The 27,500-nt window shown below is 41.2% G+C and overlaps 1 protein-coding gene across 8 annotated transcripts in view; it reads right to left on the minus strand.

The window, feature by feature from the left end:
- cadpsa (Ca2+-dependent activator protein for secretion a) overlaps window positions 1-27,500 on the minus strand; it is a 164,195-nt gene that overhangs the window by 85,462 nt on the left and 51,233 nt on the right. For all 8 annotated transcript variants that reach the window (XM_034586801.1, XM_034586809.1, XM_034586808.1 and 5 more), the window contains exons 6-9: window positions 24,228-24,349; window positions 19,479-19,590; window positions 19,250-19,389; window positions 4,605-4,671 (exon numbers count right to left, since the gene is read on the minus strand). In XM_034586801.1, the coding sequence (XP_034442692.1) occupies window positions 4,605-4,671; window positions 19,250-19,389; window positions 19,479-19,590; window positions 24,228-24,349 (441 nt within the window). The remainder of the gene's footprint in view (window positions 1-4,604; window positions 4,672-19,249; window positions 19,390-19,478; window positions 19,591-24,227; window positions 24,350-27,500) is intronic.

Below are 27,500 nucleotides of genomic sequence, written 5' to 3' on the forward strand. Positions count from 1 at the left end.
GTAAACTGGACTTTCAAACCTGTTACTAAAAGGCCATTAGCTACCTATACAGCAGTGGTGACCCTGGTCAGTTTCGCTGTGCTCCTGCAACTGCTCCCTATGTTATGAGAAAGGAGGTGCTCTGTTGTTAGTTGTGTCCTGCCTGCTGCTACTGTAGCTGCCAGTCATACCAGCCTGTCGTCACAAATCACCAGGCTTGGCCAATCCAGCGCTGTCGCCACCTCTGCCGCTGCAAGTGGCAGCTCTCACTTTAGCTGCAGCTGCATCCTGTGTGTGTGTGTGTGTGTGTGTGTGTGTGTGTGTGTGTGTGTGTGTGTGTGTGTGTGTGTGTGTGTGTGTGTGTGTGTGTGTGTGTGTGTTGGATTCCCCTCCATGTGTGTGACAAATGAGATTCCTCACGACAGCACTGATGAGACCTGAGGCCAAGTAAGGGATGGAGGGAACCGGACCGACTCTCCAACAGCTCCCTGGCCTCCAGGACACCACAAAGGCAAATCAGAGTCTAAACTCCCCCCCCCCCACAAACCCACCCACCCATACCCCAAAACACCAGCCTCATTCTCCCAGTGTCTCTCTCTCTCTTGCAGCTGTCAGTCAGCAGAGAGGTGAGATGGAGAGACAGTGATGAAGAATGAGAGAGGGAGAGAGAGTGGAGGGGGTTGCTGCAGTCGTTTATGTTCACATCATTACAGGAAACACATGGATGTGAATACTGGGGATGATTTGGCATATGTTTTCGAAAACAAACTTCAGTGGCCAAAAGCCAAACTTTGTATCTGATTCCTGACATGTGGTGGACTAGTATATATACAGTGCATATACCTCCAACAGCTCATTCATTCTGTCTGTGCAGATGAAATGTGTATCGCTTATTGAAATAATTGTATTTTTTTAAATTTAAGATTTCTTCTAATGTTGATGTCAATATAAAAAATGAATGCAAGTGAATTAAAATCCCTTGCATTAATTCTAAATCCAATTGTATTAGTGAATTATATCAGTGAATTCATCTGAAATGAAGTCAATTAAAGATGAATTGAATGAAATAGAAAATTATAGAAAAAGAATTCCACCTAAATGGATAGAAATCAAGTGGTCTCAATAAAATGAATAGAACTGAATTAAACTAAGATGAATTCAAATGAATTGAATTGAATCTAAAGCCAGATGAAGAAAAATGTGGACAGATGTGCAATTACATTCAGACAAACCAAGAGCATGACTGGACGTCTGTAATCTGCCTGGATGCTCTGAGGGGCGGCTCAGGACACAAACACTGTACTGATTATGAACTACAGAAGAAGAGGATGAGGAGGTGATCTAAGGACAGAGAAGAAGAGGTGGAGGATGAAGAAGGAAGAAAAGGCTATATGTGGTGGTGCACATCTGTTTCAATTCCTAATATAAAAGTGTGTTGTATTAGGAAGCTGTTAGAAACATTTTACATCTAGGACTATTGTGCACATCCACTTTTGTTTGTGATGGATAGTTGTATTGCGTATTTACTAGAGCTGCATGCTTTAGACATTAATAAATAGCCATACAATTATAGTACTATAAGCACATGGTAAGATCTACTTCTTAATTGCTTCAATTGAAAAAAAGCTCAAGGAGACAACCCTGCCAACCTTCGATAGGTTGGTTAGGTTAAAACTCTCCTCACAGAAAATATCTGATGGTGGCTTCATTTTAAGATTCAGAAATGGGTGGTATCAGTCTTCTCATAAAACTCAATGCAAGAAAGTGAATAAGCCTCTTTGTCAAATGTGGAACTGTCTTTAACATGTAACAGGTTGAGCCCCAGCAATATTTACTTTTCTAAACTCTAAGAAAGGGTAATGGTCCGTAAATTACATCCATAAAGGACTGGACTGGACTGGGAATAAAGATAAAGCATAACTTTTTGATTCATTATTCTATAATAAGTTGATTAGGAGTAGTAAAGCAGGTCAAAACTATAATCAAGAATTGTCAGCTGATTCTAACCTTGGGTGCTCAAATACACACCACAATTGATTTAAATGTTAAGCTCAGGAAATAAGAAGTGACAGTTACTGTTTGTCATGCAGTCGTCCTGACATCTCTTTTTATTGAAAGAGATTTCTGACTGAAGATGGAATGGATCCAGGAGGGCACAAGGACTTCCTCACTGAACCACAGTTATAAAGTAAAATGATGAAGGGAGGGTATAGTATCAAGAAAAGCTGTGATACGTGACTGTAGAAGTGTTTCATTTTCACATTTAAACTTGAAATACATGATAATGTAGTTTCAGTGCCCCCTTCCTGTGGCATCAGCAGAGGGATCACTGGAAAGTTTCTGAAATGGATTTTGAAAATTGTCTTTGTAAAGGTGACAGCTTACAGTTAGTAGTGGCTCAGGTGAGCCCTGGTTGCAAGAGATCTGCTGGGGGATGTCCCATAATGCACTCAGCACACTCTCTCTCTGTCTCTCTCTCTCTATAGTAGAAGATCAGTCTTCAGAGATTTGACAGATTCTGACAAACTTTAATCCAAATTTCAGATCAATTGAAGTAAAATAGATCATAAAGATAAAGACAGACATGGGAAATAAAATCCCCACAGACAGTTCATATCTACAAGACTTGACATGAACAAAACAGAGTGAGCAAAGGAAAAAATGGCAATCCTGAATACATCTACAATACAGCATCTCTAAAACAGCAACGACTCAGACACACAGCAATGACCAGATAGTGTGTCTGCTCCTCAAAACAAATCCATCCATGCACATACACAAACAGACATAAAAAAAAAAAAAACACACACACACACACACACAGTCTATTGACCAGTATTTGTCACTTGCTATATATTTAGCTGGAAGCAAATGAGAGGCTTCAAGTTGGCGGCACACAGGCTTTTCTAGCTGCGAGTGTTAGGCCAGCTAGTGTTCACTCGACTTTGTCAATCCCCTGTCAACTTGTAGCTCTGAGACATATCCTCTCCAATGCACAAGAGACAGGCCTCCCCCCACCCCAGCCCACCCCCGCTGCCCACTTCCTAATGCAGAGCCACCAGGAAATGGCTGCTTACACCACCATCCACAAACACACACACACATACACACACACACACACACACATCTCCTGACAAAAGCCTGCTTGGCCTCTCCATCATTACTCTGACAGCTTGGCAGAATCTCTCTTTCTCACTGCATACACAACATGTGGCCACTGAAACATTGTAGGTACACAGCAGTGCTCATGTTGACGGCTGCTCCTGGTTCTCCGTTGGATGGGATCTGCTTATGGAGCTCACTGTGCATTCACTTTAGTCCGAATTTGGTCATGAGGTTTACGGTCATGAGAGTGAGCAACAATTTCATGATGTTTTGTATGTTCTCTCTACACTGATAATTACTGCTGCTAGGAATATGGATTCATCAACCAGTCCAGACTTATTTGGGGGCAAAGGTCAGTTTAGCTTTAAAAAAATTGTTTTACTTGATTGCACAATCTGATTATATTTACTCACATTAATAGCAACTGCTGAACAGTGAAGTAGCTTCTCATTAAAGCCCAAGAGTTCCCTTATGAAACTTCATTAAGATTCACTAGGTGGATTTTTAATTGCACCAAATTTCACAAAATCAGTCCCCTTTTTTCCTAATATAGATCATTGAATTATTCCATGTGAAATCAGCGAAAATGTCAAAAAAATGCCCTATCTCACAATATTTAATAAAATGAAAAATAATTCCTGGATTCCAAAAATGTTATAGTTCGTTCTTGACTCATATCACATCATTAGGGTTGGTGTTAATTTCTTAAGTAGTTTGACGAATTAGTACTTTGACGTAGTAGGTAATCAAATTAAATGAATTTAAATTGAATTAAAAATTACTTCAATCCTGCTATGCAGGTATACTTCTGTTAGACATCCTAATCTTGTCACATGGTTCTATAGATGTTAAGAACTTTAAAATATCAAACGTTTCTGGTCCTTCAGCCACAGTTTTAAGTTCATCTGGCTCTATATAGGGCAGCAGCTAACTGTCATTTTTATTTTTGATTGTGTTTTTTTGTGTTAAAAACAACATTTTGCTATACCTTTAACATGGTGAAATATGTCCTTTACAATTTACTAGTGCAGGTTGATATATCTAATGACCTTGTTTTGTCCATCTAACGGTCAACAACCTATCCAAAGATAATTGATTAATTGAACAAAAATAGTTTCAGTTAATCTTTCAGTCAACTGACAAATGGATTAATTACATAATCATCTCTTTTGAAAATATAACTAAACAAAACCCAGCAGGGCTCATGATGAGGATAAGCGCTGTGTCTGGTTGTATTTGTCTCATGTTTGGTTGCATCTGAAAAAAACAACAATCAGTCCAAAACCTTCAGTGTTCCCATCTCCAGCAATTGCCGGTTCATCAGAAATGTATTTCCTGTCATTCCTCGGAGAGTAGGAACCTTATTTACTTTAATACTGCTGTACTGTACTGTATCACTGTAGTGATGCTGTACTGTATCACTGTAGTGTAGTTGTTGGTGTTTTACCATACAGTACACTGTGTGGCTTTTGTAAGAGGGAGAAATCCACTGCAAACATAACTTTATTAGCTGTGCTCACCTGAACCAGCACAAAGAATCTTTTCTTCCATCTTTTCCACACATTTTTGCCAATGGTCCAAAGATACCTGTGGGATGTAAAGAAGCATTCAGTTAGACAAAGGACGCTGCTGTATGACACTTCATGAAGCTGAACGGGATTACGTTTTTTCTTCTTTCAGCTTTGCCCTGACTGATGAGGCAGGCTGGAGTTACAAAATGGATTAATGAAGTGGTAGTGTTGGGCATCTACTGACACCTCCTGGTTAAATGCCATTACTGCAGTCAGTCACGGGTGCTGCAGTGCATATATTTGAAGAAACCTAAATATTACATTTAAAAAAGCATTTAGACCCTTCAGGTTTGTTTTAATTGACATTCTTGACATGTGTCTAGTACTTGATTGACGTCCACCATCTCTCTATTGTCTAGACAAGATCCAAGCCATGAAGTCTCAGAGTTGTAGACGGCGACAAGGGGCAACAATGATGTCCTTGAAGTCATAGATCAGGATGGGGCTATAGAGCCATTTCTGAAGCATGCCCAGGAGAACTATGGCTGTCCATCCAAATTGAGTAACCAAGCAAGAAGGTAGCTGACCAAGACCCAAACGATCACTGTAACAGAGCTTCAGAAATCCTCTGTCGAAGATGGGAGGATCTGTCTGAAGAACAACCGTGTCAGTTTGCCAAACAGCATTTATCATTTAGAAAACTCTGGGAGTATGAGGAAAAAGTTTATCTGGCCTAATGAGACAATTATTGAAATGTAAGCATTAAATATACAAAGAATACCAGGCACAAATCCATCCAGAATGTCACAGACATGTATGTCTCAGACCTGTTTTTTTAGGCCTCAATCTCCTGCCACTCTCCATCTGCCCACCAGGTGTCCTCAGACTTTCTTCTTGGTCGTCCTCACCTGACTGCCATATCCACCTGCTCACCAGTTTCCTATATTCATCTCCTGGGCTTCCCTACCTCGTCACCTGTGGCCACCAATCCTTGGAGATCTCTTCTTGAGTCTCAGCCTGAGTCCTGTCCTGTCTTTGGTCATTTCAATTAAGCCTGGCTGCCTTCGAGCTTCTGTTATTATGAAAACTATTCACATTGTACGGCTAGACTCTAGCCATACATACATGCATTCATACTTACATACTAGTACACACTAGAGGGTTTGTTGAACAGAGTCAAATAAAATAAATCCATCTGCTCCTGGGCCTCATATGGAAAGACAGTCTGGTACTGAATGATGTGTCCAATAAGGGGGAAATAATGCTGTAGTAATATGGAGTACATGGGTCATTATACTGACACATTGTCTAATTGTACAATTTGAAACAACTGAAGTATTTTTCCCTCCTGCTCCTCCTGCTCCTCCTGCTCCTCCCCAGTTTAAATCACTTTGATATCTCCACTAGCCTGTGTATGTGTCTCATACAGAATACACTATATCTACATCTGGAACTTGCAGGTAAGGGGACCTTAACAAGGGGCGGCTGTAGACGGTTGTCCACAAATCAGATGGTTTTGTTCCAACTTCTCAAATCTGCATGTCGATGTGTCCTTGGGCCACACACTGATCTCCAGACTGCCCCTGATAGCTGTGCTGTCAGTGTGTGAATGGGATGAGCGATATCCAAGTGCTAGATTGTGCTGTATGAGTGTGTGTGAATAAGTGAATTTGAACTGTAAAGTAGCCGTCCATTTACCATTACAGGAGAAAATGTAATTACAATATCCAAAGCGACTTGAGTGAAGGAGAACAGCCTCAGTACAGTCAGACAGCTTTAATGTACCAGATGATAAAATCTGTTCTGACTGTGGAGTCCATGTGTAGCCAGTGGAGGTTTATGAGCAGACATAACATGAGCAAGATGCAACACTTACTAATTAAATCATTCATTTTTTGTCACATTTTGATGTTTTCCACTTAACTCTTATCATGCAAGCTGGGAGACATTAATTTACAAAAACAAATAGCAAAATGATCACTATCTTATTCAGAAATGCAGCAGTCTAAACATGAAAACATGATGCAGAAGGAGGTGGAAGTGTAGAGGGCTTTTATTCTAAAAGAACATCTTGGGGTGAGGACCCCAGTTTGATCTGCCTCTGCTGCTGCCAGCTTAGCTGTGGGTCTCTCTGGTGAGCCCTCCTCAGTCTGCCTTTCCCTGGAGTCCCTCCGAGAGCTGCCTCTGCCTGTTGTCCTACATAAACCAGCATGCATGAGGTGACACATGGGGGCCCTGCCTGTGTGCTGTGCAGAAAATGAACCAATAACACGCAGAGCCAGTATGGGCATCTTACAGGGCAACCCAGAAGCCTTCACCAAGGCACCAAAAGAAAGCATATGGAGGAGAGGAAGAGAGAGGGAAGGAGAGAAGAAGACGGACATACAGCTCCTGACAGCTACACACAGACAAGCAGGATGAGTGTTTACCAATGCAGACAGTACTGCAGACTTCAACTGTATAGTCAGTCATTAAACATTATTGTGTGGGAGGTAGAACACCTAAATCATCTTTTTCTGTTGGGTTTCTCCATCATTTTTAAGGTCTCAACCTTACAATATAAAGTGCCTTGAGATAATGCATGTTATGATTTGCAGCTATACAAATAAAATGTCATTGAATAAAATCTGTATATTGACTCTGCTCAGATCCAAACGCTCACACCATAAGAATGCCAATGACCCCCTCGCTGAATTTGAGTAAAATTTAAATGGAGGATGAACCCCTTGTAAGCAGCAAGTGAAGTAGTGACCTTGTTGACGTGTTCATACTAAGAACTTGCCGGGGAAAGCTAAATCAGCCATCCTATCACCCTACCAGTGTCTATACTGCCCACTGGTGGTAACCCTTGTCCAGGAGTGCTGTCAGTAACAGTTAGTCCCCTGATGAATGTTTACAGAAACATTTTCTCTTTAACTCTTTGTAGTATCTTCAGATCTTGTGCCTCTAAGTGCACAGTTATGTGCCAGTGGGTTCTGTTAGCAAGTGTGTCCCATGTTTGAACTAGAATTAGCCCACTGGGGTTGTATGCCTCCGCCAACCAGTGCAGTTTCTGTGTATATATTTCTCCATCCTTTTTTTCCAGATTAATTTAAAGGTCACTTTAACCTTTGACAACTGAAACATAATCACTTTAGCTTTGAGTCCAAGTGACAACTGATCAAAAGTCACAGTGACCTTACAAAACATAATTTTGAACCCCTAATTCTACTTATTATAAAATATGCTTAATACTTTTTCATCAAATTCCTTCTCTTCGATACACATATTATATGAGTGCGAACAGACAACTTGTTTACTTTATTGTTTAAACAATAGTTTGTAAAATTTAACTTTTTTCATTCACTTTTCTAGTTGTAGTTGATCATTTATTTGTTAATCATGTGGATATTGAGTGTCTAAGCTATTGGAAGAGGTAATGTAAAGTCTCAACAGGGTCCAACAAGCAGAAGGTCCTGCTCACCTGTATAAGGTGGAACCAAGGCCAATGAATTCCACACAGTAGTAATGCTGCTAATAAACCTTAAGCCAACTAACCTTTTCACATTAGATCATGCATTCTTTGTCCATGAGAAGGTAGAGGTTTTCTATGAAAACTCCACAAAGATACCAGTTATGTGTGCTCAAAAATTATGAGCACACATTAAATATCGGAAAAGTTATTTTAAAAGTATAATTCTGGATGTAGTTGCTAACAGAAAATTGCTATATATAAGGATATGATAATGATGAGTGATCATTTCTACACTAACATCCTTTAATGGTCAGATCTGGTGCAGCAGGCACAGATACATTAATACTGTATATGGATTATGGTCTTGGTGAACCACTCAAATAAGCATATTTCTTTTCTCTCAAGTATACCATTCCCAATCTTGAGTTGACATTTTCTTACCAACCCACAGAAAGCAAATTTTCAATGTTCAACTTTTACTTACTCACAGTCGAGCATGAATCACTTATATTCTGACTTAAAAAAAGACTAGTAAACCATCTACATGATCCCCGCTTAAAGATCAGATAAATATAAAATAATCATGCTACTAGAGAAGTGACACAGAGTGAAGTTCATAACAAGAAACTCAACTTTCTTGTACAAAAACTAAGATATGACATATTTGAACATTATTTAATTAAATGGATTTTTAAAAAGGTGCAAGACTCAGCCTCAGACTGTCACTTGTCACTAACCAATACAGACAGGACAGCAGACATCCATCATAACCAAAAACCAAAACCAAAATCCAAGCTATGAGACTTGATGCATAATGTCTTGATATTTATAAATGGGCAACACTCAATGCTACAGGAAACATTTACCCTTGTCAACCCTTTCCCTGAATTTCAGATTACTCAATGAACTGGTGCAAACCAAAATCCTACCACTTTGCAAGGACATAGGATGTGGCAGTGCCAGTGTCGCCCAGTCATGTTTTTTGATTTAAAGGGGACATAGCATGCCCATTTTACCACAAGTTGATATGGTTCCTTGGGGTCTTAATGAAATGTCTGTAACATACTTTGGTCAAAATACCACAAGGATCATTTAAAACAGCACCCTTTTTACCCTGTCTAAAACAGCCCTCCACAGAGTGACCTGTTTTGAGTGCCTGTTCCTTTAAATGCTAATGAGCCAGCTCCCCCCTCCCCCCTCTCCCCCCATGATTTTAAACGATATAAATTACATATTTTATATGATATAAATTATTATTGTCTTGCTGGAAAATAAATCTTCTCCCAAGTCGTAGTTCTCTTGCAGACTGAGTCAGATTATCCTCCAGGATTTGGCGATATTTTTCTGCATTCATGTTCCCCTCTACCTTTACAAGCCTTCCAGGGCCTGCTGCTGAGAAGCATCCCCAGAGCATGATGCTTCCACCACCATGCTTCACGGTGGAGATGGTGTGTTTGTGGTGATGTGCAGTGTTTGGTGTTCGCCAAACATAGCGTCTAGTCTGATGGCCAAAAAGCTAAATTTATGTCTCATCAGACCAAAGAACCTTCTTCCAATTGACCTTGGAGTCTCCCACATGCCTTTGGGCGAGATTTCATATGAGCTTATTTCAACAGTGGCTTTCTCTTTGCCACTCTCCCATACAGCTTCGACTGGTGAAGAACCCGGGCAACAGTTGTTGTATGTACAGTCTCTCCCATCTGAGCCACTGAAGCTTTGAACCCCTTCAGAGTGGTCGTAGGTGTCTTGGTGGCCTCCCTCACCAGTCTTCTTCTTGCCCGGTCACTCAGTTTGTGAGGACGGCCAGCTCTAGGCAGATTTAAACAAGTGCCATACTCCTTCCATTTCTTAATGATGGATTTAACTGAACTCTGTGGGATGTCCAGTGACTTGGAAATCTTTTTGTAGCCATCCCCTTAGTGATGTGTCCTTCCGTGTCGAGGCTTCGAATCGTGTATCGAGTAATCCAGGGAGATTTTTGTGAAGCGCGTATCGAGGCTTGTGTTGATGACGTATGTGGTGACGTTCAAAGCCTCGCAAGCCGGCCGTACCACGTGACTGAGTCAGGAAATGGTTCGCGGGTTGGGCGTGCGAATTGAAATATAAGGGGCAGCGAAACGCAATTCCATTCATGCCGACTTGACGGCCTCCCGCCACCCGCCACCCGCCACCCGCCACCCGCCCGACCGCATACCCTGCCTCCTCCACCGAGCGGCTCACTGCCGGCACCAGCTTGACTGCATGACGGCGAGTGAGCTTCACAAACTGCTTTACCCACCTCCACCACCGGCATGCTGCCCCACCTCCAAGCCGGTAGCCCCACTACCGAACACCATCACACCCGAAACACCGATAGATTCACGTGTGAGATTCAGCGTGAGAAAAACAAATTTGGATTCTGAGATCAAGAAGCTACGAAGTGAACTTCAGGATGCTCTACGTGACAAAGACCTTGCTCATCCGGCGTCCTTCTCCGAGCAGCATAAGAAAACAGATAAAGTGATCCACCTGTGTCAGAAAATTCACAAATTGGCTTCTGAGAAGAAGAGGCTACAAGGTGAACTTGAGGATGCTCTACATGAGAAAGACCTTGCTCATCAGGCTGCCATCTCCCAGCACAATAAGGACACAGATAAACTGAACCAGCTGACTGTGGAAAATCACCAACTGGATTCTGAGATCAAGATGCTACAAGGTGAACTTGAGGATGCTCTACGTGAGAAAGACCTTGCTCATCAGGCTGTCATCTCCCAGCAGCAGGAGGAACTGGACCTGCTGACTCTGGAAAATCACCTACTTTTTTCTGAAAACAAGACGCTACAAAGTGAACATGAGGATGCTCTACGTGAGGAAGACCTTGCTCATCAGGCTGTCATCTCCCAGCAGCATAAGGACACAGATAAACTGGACCAGCTGACTCAGGAAAATCACAAATTGGCTTCTGAGATCAGGAGGCTACAATATGAACTTCAGGATGCTCTATGTGAGAAAGACCTTGCTCATCAGGCTGTCATCTCCCAGCACCATGAGGACACAGATAAAGTGGACCAGCTGACTCAGGAAATTCACCAACTGGCTTCTGAGAACAAGAAGCTACAAGGTGAACTTGAGGATGCTCTAGGTGAGAGTCAGCTCACTCGAAGGTACAGCCAGAAAGACAGAGAAGCTCGCAGCAGACTCGAGAAAGAACTGAAGAAGGAGAAAGCCTTCATGTCTGTGTGTGTGTGTATGTGCGTGCGTGAGTGTGTGCGTGTGATCATACGCAAGCCCTGGCCGGTCAGGGTTAGGGTTAGGGTGACCCAAGGATTGTCATTATCCAATTCTCCTGGGGTAATTGAGACCAATGGATTGTCATTCTCGATTCTCCTGGGGGGTCATTTAGACCCCCAGAGAGGGCGCTGTGTGCTCTGTGGGGTCATTTAGACCCACACCTGGTTCCAATTGTAATATAGGGGGGTACATTAGACCCACATAGAAGCCGGCGCGCCACCCTCCCGGACCATGGCACGATGTCACGTCAGGAGCGTTTCACCAGAGAACAGGTTCTCCAACAGCTATTCTCCCAGCAACCATCCTCTGAACCCGAAGAGGACGCGAAAGAGCCAGACCGAGAAGCGGACGGACAAGGAGATGGAAAAGCAGACCGAGAAGAAGACCGAGAAGAAGACAGAGAGGACGACGGCGACGACGACGGTGACTACGAAGACGACGACGGCGACGAAGACGAAGACCCAGTGGGTGATGCTTCTGCAGATTCGTCATCCTTGGAAGAAGAAGAAGAAGGACAAGACCCCGGCGACACCACCACCACCGGACTCGTGGAAAGAGAGACCTTCCCGTCAAGAAACGGGGAAATAACATGGTCCTCGAGGGCGTACGGCCGAGAGGAGGGCCGCTGCTCCTCCTCCTCCTCCTCCTCCTCCTCCTCCTCCTCCTCCTCTTCCTCCTCCTCTGCTGCGGCTCAAAGCGGGGTCCCCCCGGGCCCCACAATCCACGTGACGTCCCGCACCAGTGACCTAGCCTCGACGTTCCGCCTGTTCATCACACCGACGGTAGAGAACATCATCCTGGAGATGACGAATCGGGAGGGTCGTTGAAAATACGGCGACGAATGGAAAGGGATGGACGAGACCGACCTGCGCACCTACGTAGGGCTGCTGATCTTAGCGGGCGTGTACAGGTCCCGGGGCGAGGCCGCCGCCAGCCTGTGGGACGCCGAGAGCGGCCGGGCGATATTTCGATGTAACGGAGGGACTGCACGGTCGTAACGTCACGTGCGACAATTACTTCACCTCCTACGAACTCGCGCGGCAGCTCCTTGAGAGGAAGCTCACCGTGGTCGGCACGGTTCGGAAGAACAAACCCGAGCTCCCAACCGGGCTGCTCGCGGTCAAGGGAAGGGAGGTGTTCTCATCCAAGTTCGCATTCACGCCCACCGCCACTCTGGTGTCCTACATCCCAAAGAAAAACAGGAACGTGGTGCTCCTGAGCACACGGCACGCCGAGGCCGACGTCAGCGACCGCGAGGATGGGAAACCGGTCATCGTCCTGGACTACAACCGCAACAAAGGTGGCATGGACAACCTAGACAAGGTGATCGGAACGTACAGCTGCAGGAGGATGACCGCGCGCTGGCCCCTGGTCGTCTTTCACAACATTCTCGACGTCTCTTCCTACAACGCCTTCGTGATATGGAGAGAGATCAACCCCGACTGGATGCCGGGCAAGCGGAACAAGCGGAGGGTGTTCCTAGAGCAGCTGGGAAAGGCTCTCGTGACTCCGTTCATCGCACGAAGGGAGCGCATCCCCCGCACGGAAGCGCCCGCCGCGGTTGTGAAGGCTGTAAAAGCCGCCGCCGCCGCACAGAGAGCTCTTGACCACGACGCTCGACCCGAGCGTCTGGCCTCCTCCATAGCCCTAGCAGCAGCCCCGCTAGGGGCGAGTAAGAGGAAGAGGTGTCAGATATGCCCCAGGAAAAAGGACTGTAAAACTCACACCATGTGCCGCGGGTGTAACAAATACATCTATGTGAGGGGGCCAACAGCCGGGGGAAGTAGGGACAACACAAGGGTTAAATGAGTTAACAAACGGTCTACACAACCTGCAAAAGAAACATGGTGACGTTCAATAGGTAAAAGGCCACAAAATAACACTTGTATACTCGTCTTCATGTTATAATTAAAGATGATTAATTTATGTTTTCGTTTTGTAGATATTTTGCCCTGATATAGTAGTGATTGTTCACCTTGAGGGGGGAGGGGGGGGGGGGGGGGGAGAGAGAGAGAGAGAGAGAGAGAGAGAGAGAGAGAGAGAGAGACTTTGAGGATGCTCTAGACCTTGCTCATCGGGCTGTCATCTCCCAGCAGCAGATGGACGGAGAAGAACTGATCCGTCTAACTCAGGAAAACCAACGTCTGGCTTCTGAGAACAAGAAGCTACAAAATGAACTTGATGATGCTCTAGAGCTTGCTGAAGAGGCTGTCATCTCCCAGCACCATAAGGACACAGATAAACTGGACCAGCTGACTCAGGAAAACCAGAAATTGGCTTCTGAGAACAATAAACTCAAAGGTGATCTTGAGGATGCTCTACTTGAGAGTCAGCACGCTCGAAAGGAAACATCTATGGAAGGCTCAGGTCTGGAAAAAGAAAATGCCTGACCAGAAGTCAGAAGGTCCCAGCTCTAAACCTAACGACCTTTCTACCGTGATTCAGTTTTCCCCTTGTAATTAGATGTAATAAAAAAAATAAAAATAAACATTGATCTATGAACATGAAGTTCTTTATTTACATCTAATCATTGCTTGAATATGGTATATCACATTTATATCAATGAATAATCTGAAATTCACAGAGAAAAATAAAATTTTGCATAAACAATTAATTTATATTTAAAATCTTGAGTTTCACAGATTAATTAATTAATTTAGTTTTTTTTTTTAACAGATTAAAACTAAAACCAAATCTCCCCTTCAAAGAACGGTAAGATGATAAATGGCCACAAAATAACACTTGTATACACTTCTTCATTTTATAATTAATGATGTTATTTTGCTCTGATAAAAAAATGTAATCCACATTTACTTTCTAATAAATAACGACAATCTCAAACCTGACATAGTTTCCAAATCATACAGAGATAGAAAGTTTTTAAAGGTCTTGCAGAAACACAGTTAAAAACCAGCTGCCCCTCAACAACAGTACAAACAGCTTTGGTGAAACACCACAGAGACAGAAACTCTTCGTCATTTTTCATCAGACTGTATAATCCAAAATTGGAAATCCAAATTGTTCTGACTCTGGCTTTAACCAAAGAAACAAACATGGTAGGTCTCTGGAGAAGAGGAGCACCACTCCTCAGCTGGTTCTGCTTAAGCGACTAAAAAACCAACTCCCCCTTCCATTACCTCCTCCAGTCACTCTGATTCTTATCGTCCCTGTGTGTTTCCTGAATCAACATCACATCTATTTTATTCAATTCCATTATTTGGAACAACGTGGCTCTTCGTACTTCATCTCTGGCTCCATTCATGTTTAAAGGGCCAACATGGAATTCACACATGAGAGTGAAGGTTGAGAAGACCAGAGAAGAACCAAGTGATTCAAATCAGACATCATCATCTGTAGTGATGTGTCCTTCCGTGTCGAGGCTTCGAATCATGTATCGAGTAATCCAGGGAGATTTTTGTGAAGCGCGTATCGAGGCTTGTGTTGATGACGTATGTGATGACGTTCAAAGCCTCGCAAGCCGGCCGTACCACGTGACTGAGTCAGGAAATGGTTCGCGGGTTGGGCGTGCGAATCGAAATATAAGGGGCAGCGAAACGCAATGGATTCCCCCCCTCACATTTTGTGGACTGGGGACTTTATTGCGCGTTTGTTTGCAAAAAAAAGAAACCGCCTGAAACCGAGCACTGTGGAAAAGTTGTAATTTTTAAATAAAAATTAATAAAATGTTGTCCCTATTTTACGTGTTACATGTTACAAGTAACACAAGCACATTCACATCACAACCCTCTGCCCAATTTGTTTCCACTTTCCCTTTTGATCCCGCCATTGTATCATAAAGACAGACACCATATTAATAAGTTCATAATTTATGTATTGGCATCACAAACATCATTCAATAATTTATTCAATTCAAAGCGTCACACACCAAAGCCATGGTGTCATTATAATCACTCTGCCTGTTTTACATTTATTGTCCACTTGATGGCACAGTAGAGCAAATGAAGCACCATGAAGCTTCGGCCCATGAGTGAACCAATTGGATGGAAAGCTTCAATGCTTCATGAAGCTTCATCTCGCCATCACTACATCTCCTGACTTATACTTTTCAATGATCTTTTCTCCGAGTTGCTTGGAGTGTTCTTTTGTCTTCATGTTGCAATTGTAGCAGGAATCCTGATGAACCAGAGACTGGACCTCCCAGACACAGGTGTTCTTATACTACAGTCACTCGACACACATCCACTGCACTCAGGTCATCTCCATTTCACTAATTGGGACACTGCTGGCATCAACTAGCTGGACCTCTGTTGAATTAGGTCAGTCACTTTAAAGGGGGTGAATATTTATGCAAACACTTATTTTACACTATATATTTTTAATTAATTGACATTAGTTTGTAAAAATCTGTTTTCACTTTGACATGAAAGAAGCTTCTTTTGCAAATTCTTGTCAAAAAAGCAAACTTATATTGACCATGATTTCATGTATAAAAGCAACAAAAGAGTGAATACTTTTTATAGGCATTGTATATGAATGGCCCTCCTATCAGGGGTAATTTGGGGATCAGTGTTTTGCCCAAGCTGGTAATTGAACTCTCAACTTCCGAGATTTGTGACTGAACCAGTCTACCTCCTGAGCCACACTACCATCAAGTACTGGATGAACTGACATCTTTACCCATCACAGAATATAATCTATAAAAAGCTAGCTCCTCCAAATGTCAATTGTTTGTTCTCACTGATTTCCAGTACAGCCTCCCTCTACTCAGTCCTCATCCCTCAATTTAACAGATTGAGGGATTGACGGACAAAACCTTTTTTATTCATGAAGCGAAAAGTTTTGCAACGATCCAAGGCACAACAGGGTCATGAAGAATAATGAATCTGTAGATCTTGTCCAATTTGGAATAATCCGGACTTCTCTGTAAACAAATATTAATCATCTTAAGACAAAGGTATGAGTCACCTTTCATCATAGTAAATTGAGCACATTCCACTATATCCAGGGGTTCAGGACTGGGGAATAAACATGATTAGGAATAACCTAAAGTCTAAAATGATTATTTCTACCCCAATCTTGTGCCACCCCAGAGCTAATGTTGTGTTTCTCCAACACACGATCCCCAAAACTGACGTAAAACTTTCTCCCTTTGATGTGTTAGTCAGTTTAACTCGCATGAGAAAGATATGGTCAATCATAGTAAATGGTCCCCTGACGTTAACAGGAAAAAAATTGGGACCTCATTTTCAGTTCAGTTGCTACCATTTATAATACTGTTTCCTGCCACAGGGAGGCAGCAATGCACTTCTTAATTTTTTTCTTTTTATATGTTTGTTGAGATTAAATGTATGAATCCAAATAGTCTTACTGTTATTTTCATTGTAAATTGTAAATTTATATTGCTCTTCACTAGTCTGACCTCACCCATTCAAACACATTCATACAGTGCATCTATGAGTACCATCGTCTTTGTCAGAATCCTGCCACCCCCAGTTGTGTTGCTTTGTAAATAATTTTTCATTGAGATATAGCTATGAGATGGATTTATGCTTGTGTTTAATTAAATTGCGTTTTTTTGCGTTGGTATTCTTTAATTTTCTTTATTTATATCTATTACTTCCCACAATAAAAGAGTGGAAAGAAAGACAAAGGAACAAAATGAGTGCTACTGAAAACTGACAACCACATCCAGCTGTGATTCTGAGGGTCCAGCTTACAAGCATTTAAATTCAAGTATACTCACGTAGGTGTTCCCAGTTATGTCTGATCCGACTCCGATGCAGAGTGAAACTGTATAGAGCTGCGGTATGTTGGAAATGGCTTATTATGTACAGCTGGTATATTGACTTATCAGATGTAATTGTCGAAGACTGCATGTCATCTGTCATGGCAAGATCCAAAGTTTGTCTCATAGAACAATCACAGAGCCTCCATCTATTCATCTATCCATTCTCTATACTGCTTATCTTTTGAGTGTCGTGAAGGGAACTGGAGCCAATCCCAGCTGACACTGGGCGAGAGGCAGGGTACACGTCACCAGTGTATCGCAGGGCCATCGCAGAGCTGATTATTGATATGGTATAAGAAGTTGAAAAAAAACTGAAGGACACTACAAGATATTTTTAGCAAATTAAACAACAGACAAAACAATCTAAAGATTACAAAGACTCCACTCAGGTCTGACTGACCCAAACATGGAAAACCAGCTGCGAGTATTACTATCATTATCACCATCTGACATCAGACGCCTCCCCAAAGAAAACCTGAATCTCATAAGTTGTTAAGTTAATATTTGTCTATTAGAAAGACATGTGTCCAGTCAAGACCAGTGCAATAAACCTAAAGTTGAGCATTTGTATACGTAAAAAAGTTACAGCAGTATGAGTGTATCATGACTAAGAAGGTTGTAACTGCACTAAAATTCTCACACATGAGAACACATCAGTATCATATTTCATTATCGTCACTATTGCCCCACAATTTATATTGTACACATTTGCATAAAGCAAAACTTTGGGAATCTCATGGGATCCATGGCTTTATTTTGGGGTGCATAAATATATAATACTACAGAAAACCTTCCATTCAAAAAAAGAAATAAACATCCTACCATTTACTGTTACTAAAAATACAAAAAAGTACATGTAGTGACAGCTGAGCACCACAAGTGGGAAGCAAAACCATGTATTTCAGGTAAAGCTCCACCATAAACACACAATTACACAGTGCTTATTGATGACTATAGGGTACCATAGCTAACTGTGGGATTTATCATCCATCTATTAACCTCCTGAGCCAAACCAACATGATAAGTAGGCTACTTTAACTTAAATAAACCAAGATGGATTTTATGGACTTGATACTGTAAAGAGAAAGATCTAACACCCTCTTTGGTTGACAACCAAAAGAGTTGCAATCCTCAAGGACCCCCGAGAAAACAACTCTCCATCTACGTACGATAATTATCGTATTTGTATGGTAATTTTCCTCTATTTTTTATAATTTTGTGACACTTATTATCAGTTGTAATCTGGACAGCAAAATATGGATCAAGTCTGTGTTTACCCATCTCTTCTCTTGTGACGTCTTTCTAGCAAATCATACATGTTGTGATGAAAGTGAATATGGACCCCTAAGTCTGTATTTACGCCTCTCTTGTCTTTTCAGCAAATAATGCTTGTGATGATTAACGTAACATGACATGAGTCGCGTCTTGCGAGTGCACGAGTCGACAAAAGCAGCGGCACTCACTCATTCAGTAGTACAGAATTGTGAAAATTTGACAGTTTTTACAGCATTTATTTTCCCACAAGGGGAAATTTGTTGTGCAGCAAGAGTTCGCAAAGAGGCAAAAACACAGAGACAACATCAACAACATCCACTCCGCTTTGCTCACTGCCCAGCAGTTCACTTCCTGTCAAAGCTAGACTAAAGTTACTTTCACTTCCAACCTGATCTCCACACAGTGCTGTCCTCCCTCATAAACTGTTTTTCTTCATTTCAGTGGCTAACGGTAGCTAGGCTAACTGACTGACTAACCACGCTATTTGAAGACCTTTGTTATGAAAAATAATATAAAATCCTACTCTGAAAATACTATTACCAATAGGCCTATAAAAAGGTGACCGTGAAAGTGGATACATTAATTTAAAGAAAGAACTGTGTTGGGATCAGGTCAGAAGCAAAGGTGGTTGACAGAGTGTGAATCAACGGGCAGTGCGGAAAGCAGAAAACGTCACATTACATCGTGCAAATGTCTCTTAACTTTTAGATCTAAACCTCTTGTTAAAACCTGCTTCAAAGTTTGTACTAATGTTATTAGTTAATGTAGCTGTACACACTGAAACAAAGGTTCAGTTCAAAAGTGTTCTTGGCTAGAGGAGTAGTTACAGAACCATGATGACACTCAAAGCTCCATCTTCTGAAAACCTGCTGAATCAAAATAAACAGAACATTAAGGGTCACTTACCCACAATGCTTCATGTTTTGGGGTTTGTCCATGCGAATAGCCAGCTTGATCTTGAGCTCACTGTCTGGACACCCTTTAGACACTGTCATCTTATGGAGCTCAGACTGCTTGGGACTGTTGGGGGTCGGGTGGAGCACAACCTGGGAGTGAGAAACATGGAAAAACTGATGAGTTTTACCAGATATATCAAAGTAAATAAGGCCAAATTTTAACCACAGTCTTTTCTTACCCTCCCAAGCTCCTTATCTTCAAGAGCCAATACTCCTGTGCTCTCAGTGAACAGCTTCACTTTGACAGCAGGTAACGGCTGAGTGGTGGAGAAGTCACCCTGGGTACCCCAACTATACACACATACACAGAGAGAGAGAGAGAGAGAGAGAGAGAGAGAGAGAGAGAGAGAGAGAGAGAGAGAGAGAGAAACCCAGAAAGCATTGTGTTAGACATGATAATGTCTCTGGAGCTGTTGCTCTGTCACAAAGCATCTGACTCGCTTAGCTGCTGTTAACATGGTTCCAGCTAAACTGGAACTAAAAGCACTGGAACTGTAACAAGCACATGTTCAGATGAACTGCTGCTGAAACAGATGTATGATGGAAATCCATTAGGGTCTGTGCAACACACACATTTCAGAGCAACACATGGTGTATAATCCACTCCACATTACCCCAGCTCTTCAATGTATAGTAGAATGTGTGTGAAAGGATGAATGTGACTTGTACTGTGAAAGTGGTTGTTTAAGACTAGAAAATCGCTATATTCATTTCCCATCATAAATGCCTGTGTAATAGAACTTCTGCACAGACAGTTCACTTTGTTGGCAAAAAGTACAGATGAGGTCCTGACTCACTGAGACATTTGGGACTGAGCTATCATTAATCTTATTACTTAAATCTGTGCTTTTCCTGCTCTGGCAAGTCAAAATCTGTGAAGTTCATGAGAAAAGACAGCGTCTAACATAAATGGATAAATCTCTAAACGTATAGATAAATGTATCAATGTCTGACAAACACGAAGGGAGCAGCAATGACAATTATAGAGACAGTCATATTGCCAATAATGGTAGGATATGTGAGTAGGCATATTGTTAATCAGAATAAATGTATTGTATAAAAAGCAATCTAGTTGTAATCAAAATCCACGATCAGCTGCCACCATGATCCATGATCATCTTCCTGCCCTTATCCATTCATCCTGTCAAACCAGCCCCTTGACGACCCATAATGAGGAACCTTCAGTGCCACTCAGAGGACCCCTGTTGTGGACAGATAAGACTCCTAATATGACCCTTGATGGCTAAAAGTTATCAGACACAAGAGTTGCAGTGTGTGCTGCTACTCCTGTGAACAGGGCTTTTCATCTTGGGTGAAGTTGGGTAATGTGAGACACCTAAGCTACACTCTGTTTATTTCCTGTTCCAACGAAATCAAGTCAACAGGACTTATAGGTTCGCATGGACATCATGTGACTGAAATCACATGACTTCATGGGGTTGAGGTCACAGAAAGGGGCGGGGCAAGTGTAAATCAAACCTTGGAATTGCATGGCATGGTCAATGACATGAGATTCTGACAATATTAATGTTAAGGATCTGTTAAGAAGTTCTGTAAATTAGACAATGTTCTTAATTCATATCAAATTATGTTTGTGATGTATTCAAGCAACAAAATATGTATTGAGTTGTTGAAAATATGTTTTGTTTTGTTTATTTTTAGTCATCAACATAATTGATAATTCTGGGACAGCATGCTTTGGGTAATATGGGACAATCATGTCAATTCTCTAAATGGGGAAATGTGCATTTAGGGACTTCCTGAGGTAAAAAAATAAATAAGATAAACTAAAGAGCATGGAGATTTACAGAATGAATAATTGTTATTGTTGCTTCTGTTGATTGAATTTTAATATATTTTTTAAAAATGTGATACACCTTTAACAGAATGTCTTAAATTATTTTTTATAGTTTCTTTATTGAGGCGAGGGTTCTTTATGAAACAAATTTGACTTTTATAAATCAATATGAATTAACGTTTTTTCCCAGTCATTTTTTCGTAATGGTTTTTAGAAATTGGTAATATTATGCTTGACATGCATGAAGCAAAGTGATTTCGTTTTTTTTTTCAAAGCCTAATACAAGTGTCCGAGATTACCAAGTGACCTGTCCCAGATTATCAAAGAATTTTATGTTTTGGGCATAGAACACTAAAAGCTGTGTCATGTATCCCATTCTTTCTGGTGTGGTTAGAAAACATTTTAAGGATTAAAAAAACGTTTAATATGTTGATCTAATGTGTAAAACAGATAAATCTTAGAAGTCAAAATTAAATAAATTACCCAAATTCACCCTACAGCACCACCACCTGTTTCCTTGCTGTCTGTAGTCAAGATGATGTCAGGCCTGTGGTTGTACGAGTCACATAAATGTTATAGATCGATAAAGCAGTGAAGGTCAGAGGAGATTTCACACACTGTCTCTTCCTCATCATTACAGATTGTAATGTGGTAATCTTTTGTAATTAGTAGACATAAAACACTGATCTCACTGGACATATTGTCCCTGTAATGTTCCTACAGGGACTGACAATAACGCATCAATAGCGTTAGTATCCAGTAGTGAATTAGACCCATTCGCTGCATTATCCCTGACATACTGCAGGTCTGACCTCAGACAAAGATCACACAAAATAGGATTATACATGATAACCCATCATGATGAGTTTGATCAAAGGATAATGAGAATTTGGATTGTATTAAGATACATTTTTATTATGTTAAAAACCTGAAGTGTGCATTTAGATAACAATTTATGTGCAAGGTGCAAAATCATTTATATACAATGTTATTTGAAATGAATTTATTTATTGCCAACTTTGTTCCTTCACAGTGTATTTCTGCAATGAGCTTGAAAAGTACCTCATTCTGGTTCTAAGTCCTGTGTAAAATACTAAGACTGTAATACTGCAACACAATAGTGTGTCTATGCCTCACAAGGTTTTTAACACTTGGAATTTATCTTGACAGCCACCTTGTATTCAATTCAATTGTATTTGTATAGCGGCAGATCATAATATACATTATCTCAAGGCACTTAACATGTTTGGGTCAGGACCTTAAAGTAATAAATAATCCCAACAGTTCCCACAATGAGCAGCACTTTGGCCATTGTGGAGAGAAACAACTCCCTCATTAACTGGCAGGTCGGCCATCTGCCTACGCTGGTTGGGGTGAGTGGAGACAAATAGGAAAAGAGGAGAGGTGCATGGGGGGCAAAGAGGGGACGGAAGAGAGAAAGGGGGGAGACCAGGAACAGTTGTGTGACCGTCGTAATTAAGTTCTGTCTGACTGGTTGTTCTAATGAAAATGGTAGGAGAGATATTTAATTTAATAATAATAACAACAACACTAATAATCATAATAATAATAATAATTGTTGTTGTCATCTGGATCCTGCAGCTCTGTATCTGAGCTACATGTTCATAGACCTATAAAAATAAGAAAATATATCTGCAGTCAAAACAGGTAATATCTAATACTCCATAATATGTATGGTATCATCATGCATTTATACAGTCTTAACTGACCTACTGTTGGACTATATGAGATTAATCTTGGACTGTGCAGTTTAATCTAAAAGATTTAATTTCCATACACTTGAACACAACCTTATACCTGCTTTCAATAGTAATTATGATTTTAAATCATTTCTCTGCACACAAACAGAACTAGAATTTTGATTCGGTGTTGTTGGACAACTCTTTCTTCTTCAAAGAATTGACAGTACCCTGGGAGGATTCTGTTGATGAAGGGAATGAGAGAAAGAGGCTGCAGTATGTGAATTTGGGATCTGAGGCAGATCAACATGGCTGGAAAGCAATAGCCTGCCCCAGTGGAGGTTGGTTACAGGCGTTTTATTGCAACATCAGGTTGATCAATCCACAGAAAAGCCCTGTACCAGACCATAAAAGAGACAACAGAACACAATGGCTCTGAATAGGGAGGAAAGACCCCAACTAGGCCCCAAGATGTTAGGGACACACAATCAGGTCTGATCAGCATGTGATGGGCCTGCCTTATCGCAGAGGGTTTCTTGTGTTTAAGGCCGAAACCCCCAACAACACTAAGGTACACAACTGATATGTTCCTAACATCCACTGGTGGTCGCTAATATCTGCTATTGGTTGGCAACATAACATCAAGCTAGAGCGGAAAACCTATTTTAGTTTACGAAACACATCAGAATGATGCAAATGGTTATTTCAGCGACTTTCACTGTGTCAAGATTTTTTGTTCGATTTTTCAGAAAATATGTATTTTCACTCACAGCAGAGAGTTTTTATTCAAAATGGATCCAAAAACGAAAACATCCAGTGAGCAGCAGTTCTTTGAAATGAGAGAGGTCAGAGGAGAATGGTAAGCCTGGTTGTAGCTCATACAAAAGGCTGTGGTAACTGATAACCAGATAACCACTCTTTACAACTATGGTGAGCACAGGACCATCTCAGGACCATCTGCTGGCTGTGGTGTGATGGCATGGGAATGTTCTTTTACGTAAGACACGTTGGGTTCTGAATACAAATCAGAGTGTTCATCCCTCTATAGCCACAGTTTACCATCTTCTTATGGCTACTTCCAGCAGGATAATGCTCCATGTGACAAAGTAAGAGACTCAAACTGGTCTCATGAACCTGGCAGTGAGTTCAGTGAACTTCAATGTCCTCTACAGTCACCAGATGGGAATCTATTAAATAATCATTGTGATGTGGTACAACGGGAGATTGAAAGCATGAGTGTGCAGCAGAAATGAGGCTGTTTGAGAACAAAGGGAGGAAGTATCCATATAGTTTATTAAGTGCTCAGTGAGAGTTGCAATGGTTAAGGTTAGGGTGAAAGACTGGGGAATGTGTTATATCAAGGAGTATTCCTACATTCTTGTGCGTGCGTGCGTGCGTGTGTGCATGCTTGCTATCTGTCTTGTACATACGTGGGTTTTGAGGCCTCAGCCTGGTCTGTTTGCAGTTTATGTCCTCCCTCCACCTCCATGGTGCAATAAACAATCCTGTTTGGAGCCAACGACTTCAGACCCTGAACCTCCATGATCACCACCTGCAACACATAGACATAGTTTGAACACAAGAAGAGAGGGAGAAGGAGAGTGGTTTACATGGCCCAAACGGACGGCAATTAAGCAATATAGAGCAATTAAGAAAATAACTCAGACTTAACTTAGACAGAAAACTCATCAAACAAGAGACAGACTTGTTGTAAGCTGCAAATTTGCATCTTTATATGTCACAGAGTTGCATTACAGAAGCCCAGCTAACAGGGCCAATAAATGGTGCCTGTCACATGCGGTTAACAGGCACCATTATGGGCCTCAGTTATCACATTATATCAGAGTTGTGCAGTTGTAAGTATAAACCTAAAAGGTTGTGTATGTGAAAGTTGACACCTCTATTATGTGGTTGGTTGTTTGTAGCAACATAATAAGCCATTAGAGAACAATGTGGAGGAGCTCGACACCAGTATTTACAGGCCTAGGGAAGCTATTTACCAGAGGGTGGCAGTATCACACTTTTTTGTTTGGCTGCCAATTTATTTAAAAATGATGCAGTATTATGAGCAGGAAAATATTTGATCAATTAAGTGTTATGGAATTGGGCTAATTCATCAGGATATCATCTCTACATTGACATCATCCTGAATTATCTGCAATAACTAAAAAAAACATGCATTTAAAACATACTGTTACAGGCTGTTTGTTCATTAGACCTCAAAGGGATAGTTCATTATCTACTCATCACCATGCCAATGAAGTCTCAGTGGTAAACAGTGTTTCAGCCAAAGTAACCTCTTCTTCAAAATAATAAAACAGAAAAAAACACAACATGCCTCTATACTGCTCATGTGTTGTCACCCAAGTGTCTAAAAAAGTCTAAAGAGGCATGTTGTGTTTTTTCTGTTGTTTTATTATGTCTAAAGGAGAGGCCACAATTGACTTCAATTGTATTGGATTTGGCTGCAATGATGTTTACCCATGAGACTCCAGAAGTGTTTTGTGGACTCAAACACTTCACCCAGCCCTCCATCAGCATAGTGGTGAGTAGATAATGAGTGACTTTTAATTTTTCGGTGAACTATCCCTTTAATGAAAACCCATTTAATAAACGGAGCCAAACAGTAACATAAGGGCAGTGTTTTGATGATGATGTGACTAGACAATGTGAAACTATTGCACTTATGAGGAGCTATTTGAATTATGGAGTAGAAGGATTCTAGCCCATTCAAATCAGACTTATAAACTAAAGTAAGTGGGAGTGTTGTTAAAGTTGTTTGTTGCCCACAAAGGCAACTATGTTTTTCTGATTTGAAAACCAGATGCAAAGGAAACAGATGGTCGAGCTTTTGTGCAATTACAGAGGTAATGCAGAGAACAAGAGAGTGTTGAGTGTGTTTTGAGCCTCCACAGTAACTTTTCCTTAACATTTGATTCAACAGAAGGGTTTTATTTGTTTGCTGCTTTCAAAGCTGCTGGAAATCAGTTCTGGCTGTTTTTAAATTATGAGAACAGACGCCACTGTCACCCTGTTTGACTCCACTTTCAGAATTTGCTGCAGAGAGCGGTGAAAATATGTAAGTCTCGTCCTTAAATCATGAAATGTGATCAAGCAAAAAGCTACTTTTTATGTACATTTAACCCACTCAATCCTGTGCAGCGATTCATGCTTGCTCTCTCAATAAATTTGTCATTAATGAGCATATATATTGTTTGTCCACTGCAGTGTTTGAAGGGTTAATGTTGATAACTGAATAAAGTAGAGAATTACCTTAGCTTACTGAAACTGAAGCCTGTCTCCAGAGCGTAGACTCACAAACTGTGGGCAGGTGCTGCCAGGCTACAGAAAGCATTCATTGTACAAAAGATAGAATTTATCCCACCTCACCCACATTGTATTTTTTATACCGAAAGAGATAGAAAAGTGTCTTTTTCTCTCTGGGATGCTAGAAAGCAAAAACAGGGAGGCAGTATAATAATAATAATATAATAATAATAATCGTCTGGACTGTTATTTCTGATTGCATCTTTGTGGAGGATAAACACCCACAGAGGCTGGGCACAGGTACTGGACAAGTCATATATCATCTGAGTGGTAAGGCGATTCTATTCTCGCTCTCCTGTTCCTGTTCAATAGAGAAATGGACATGCCTGTCAGCCAATTAGAGAGGGGTTCCAAAAGTCTGTCAGTCAGCGGCCAAGCTAGGAGACATCTCATCTCATCAGCCACTCAACACTAATCCTGAAAAAGCACCCATGGTTCTAGTGGAAAAACACTGCGAGGAGGATTAACTGGTCTGATTTCAAAACCAAAAAAATGCTTTACACCAACCTGACTTTAAGAAATTGTTTTGGGGCCTTTCCGTCACCTAATTGTGTGTGGGAATGTGTTACACATAACAATAGAAATGATAGAAATGTGTGAGTATGTGGATGGGTGAAATAATAATAAACAGAAATCTTAAAGTCCTAATGTATAACTGCATTTTCCTGCTCCCAGGTAAAGGCATGTTTTATTCCAAGTCCAATTCATCCACCTGCTGCTTCCAGGGTCAATAACCAACTTTCAAACAAATACAATAAGTACAAATACGAACTAGAATTAGTGTAATACTGCTTTTCTATATTATCCCTTTATTATGTGGGTCTCTTTATTTCAGAGAGGAGGAGACCTTCGATAATAATTTAGTTCCTGATAAAAACATCCTGAACCACGAATAAGAAAGAATCCTGATCAGGAGACTTCAACAATGGCAACACATTTTTTTCCAAGTGACTAAAGGTTCCTGCAGACTTTTATTTGTCTGCATTTCCACCACATTCTAAAGACAGGAGGGATAAACAACTAACAGTTACAGCATGCTGTTTCACTCCAGTCCACCAAGCAGAGAATAGACTAATTATTTGAATCCAGCAACATTACAACACAGCTTGTTGCACAATGCATATTCAAAACACCTAAAATGTTACAATTTATGAGCTATTGCAGAGAGATGACTGAGATACACCCCCGCCAGGCATCTTCAGCAGTTCAAGTCCCACCCCAAAGTGTCCTGTACTTTTGTAAAGTACTCACCCTGAGCTGGGACTTTTTAGGGGGTAAAAAGATTTCTCTGAAATAATGTAGACCCTGGTCTAAATGACGTTACTGAAAAAGTTCCAAGTTCTTGAAGTGACAATGCAGCTAATGATTGTGATCTC

The sequence above is a fragment of the Hippoglossus hippoglossus genome, chromosome 5 (genome assembly GCF_009819705.1).
Source record: "Hippoglossus hippoglossus isolate fHipHip1 chromosome 5, fHipHip1.pri, whole genome shotgun sequence".
NCBI lineage: Eukaryota > Metazoa > Chordata > Actinopteri > Pleuronectiformes > Pleuronectidae > Hippoglossus > Hippoglossus hippoglossus.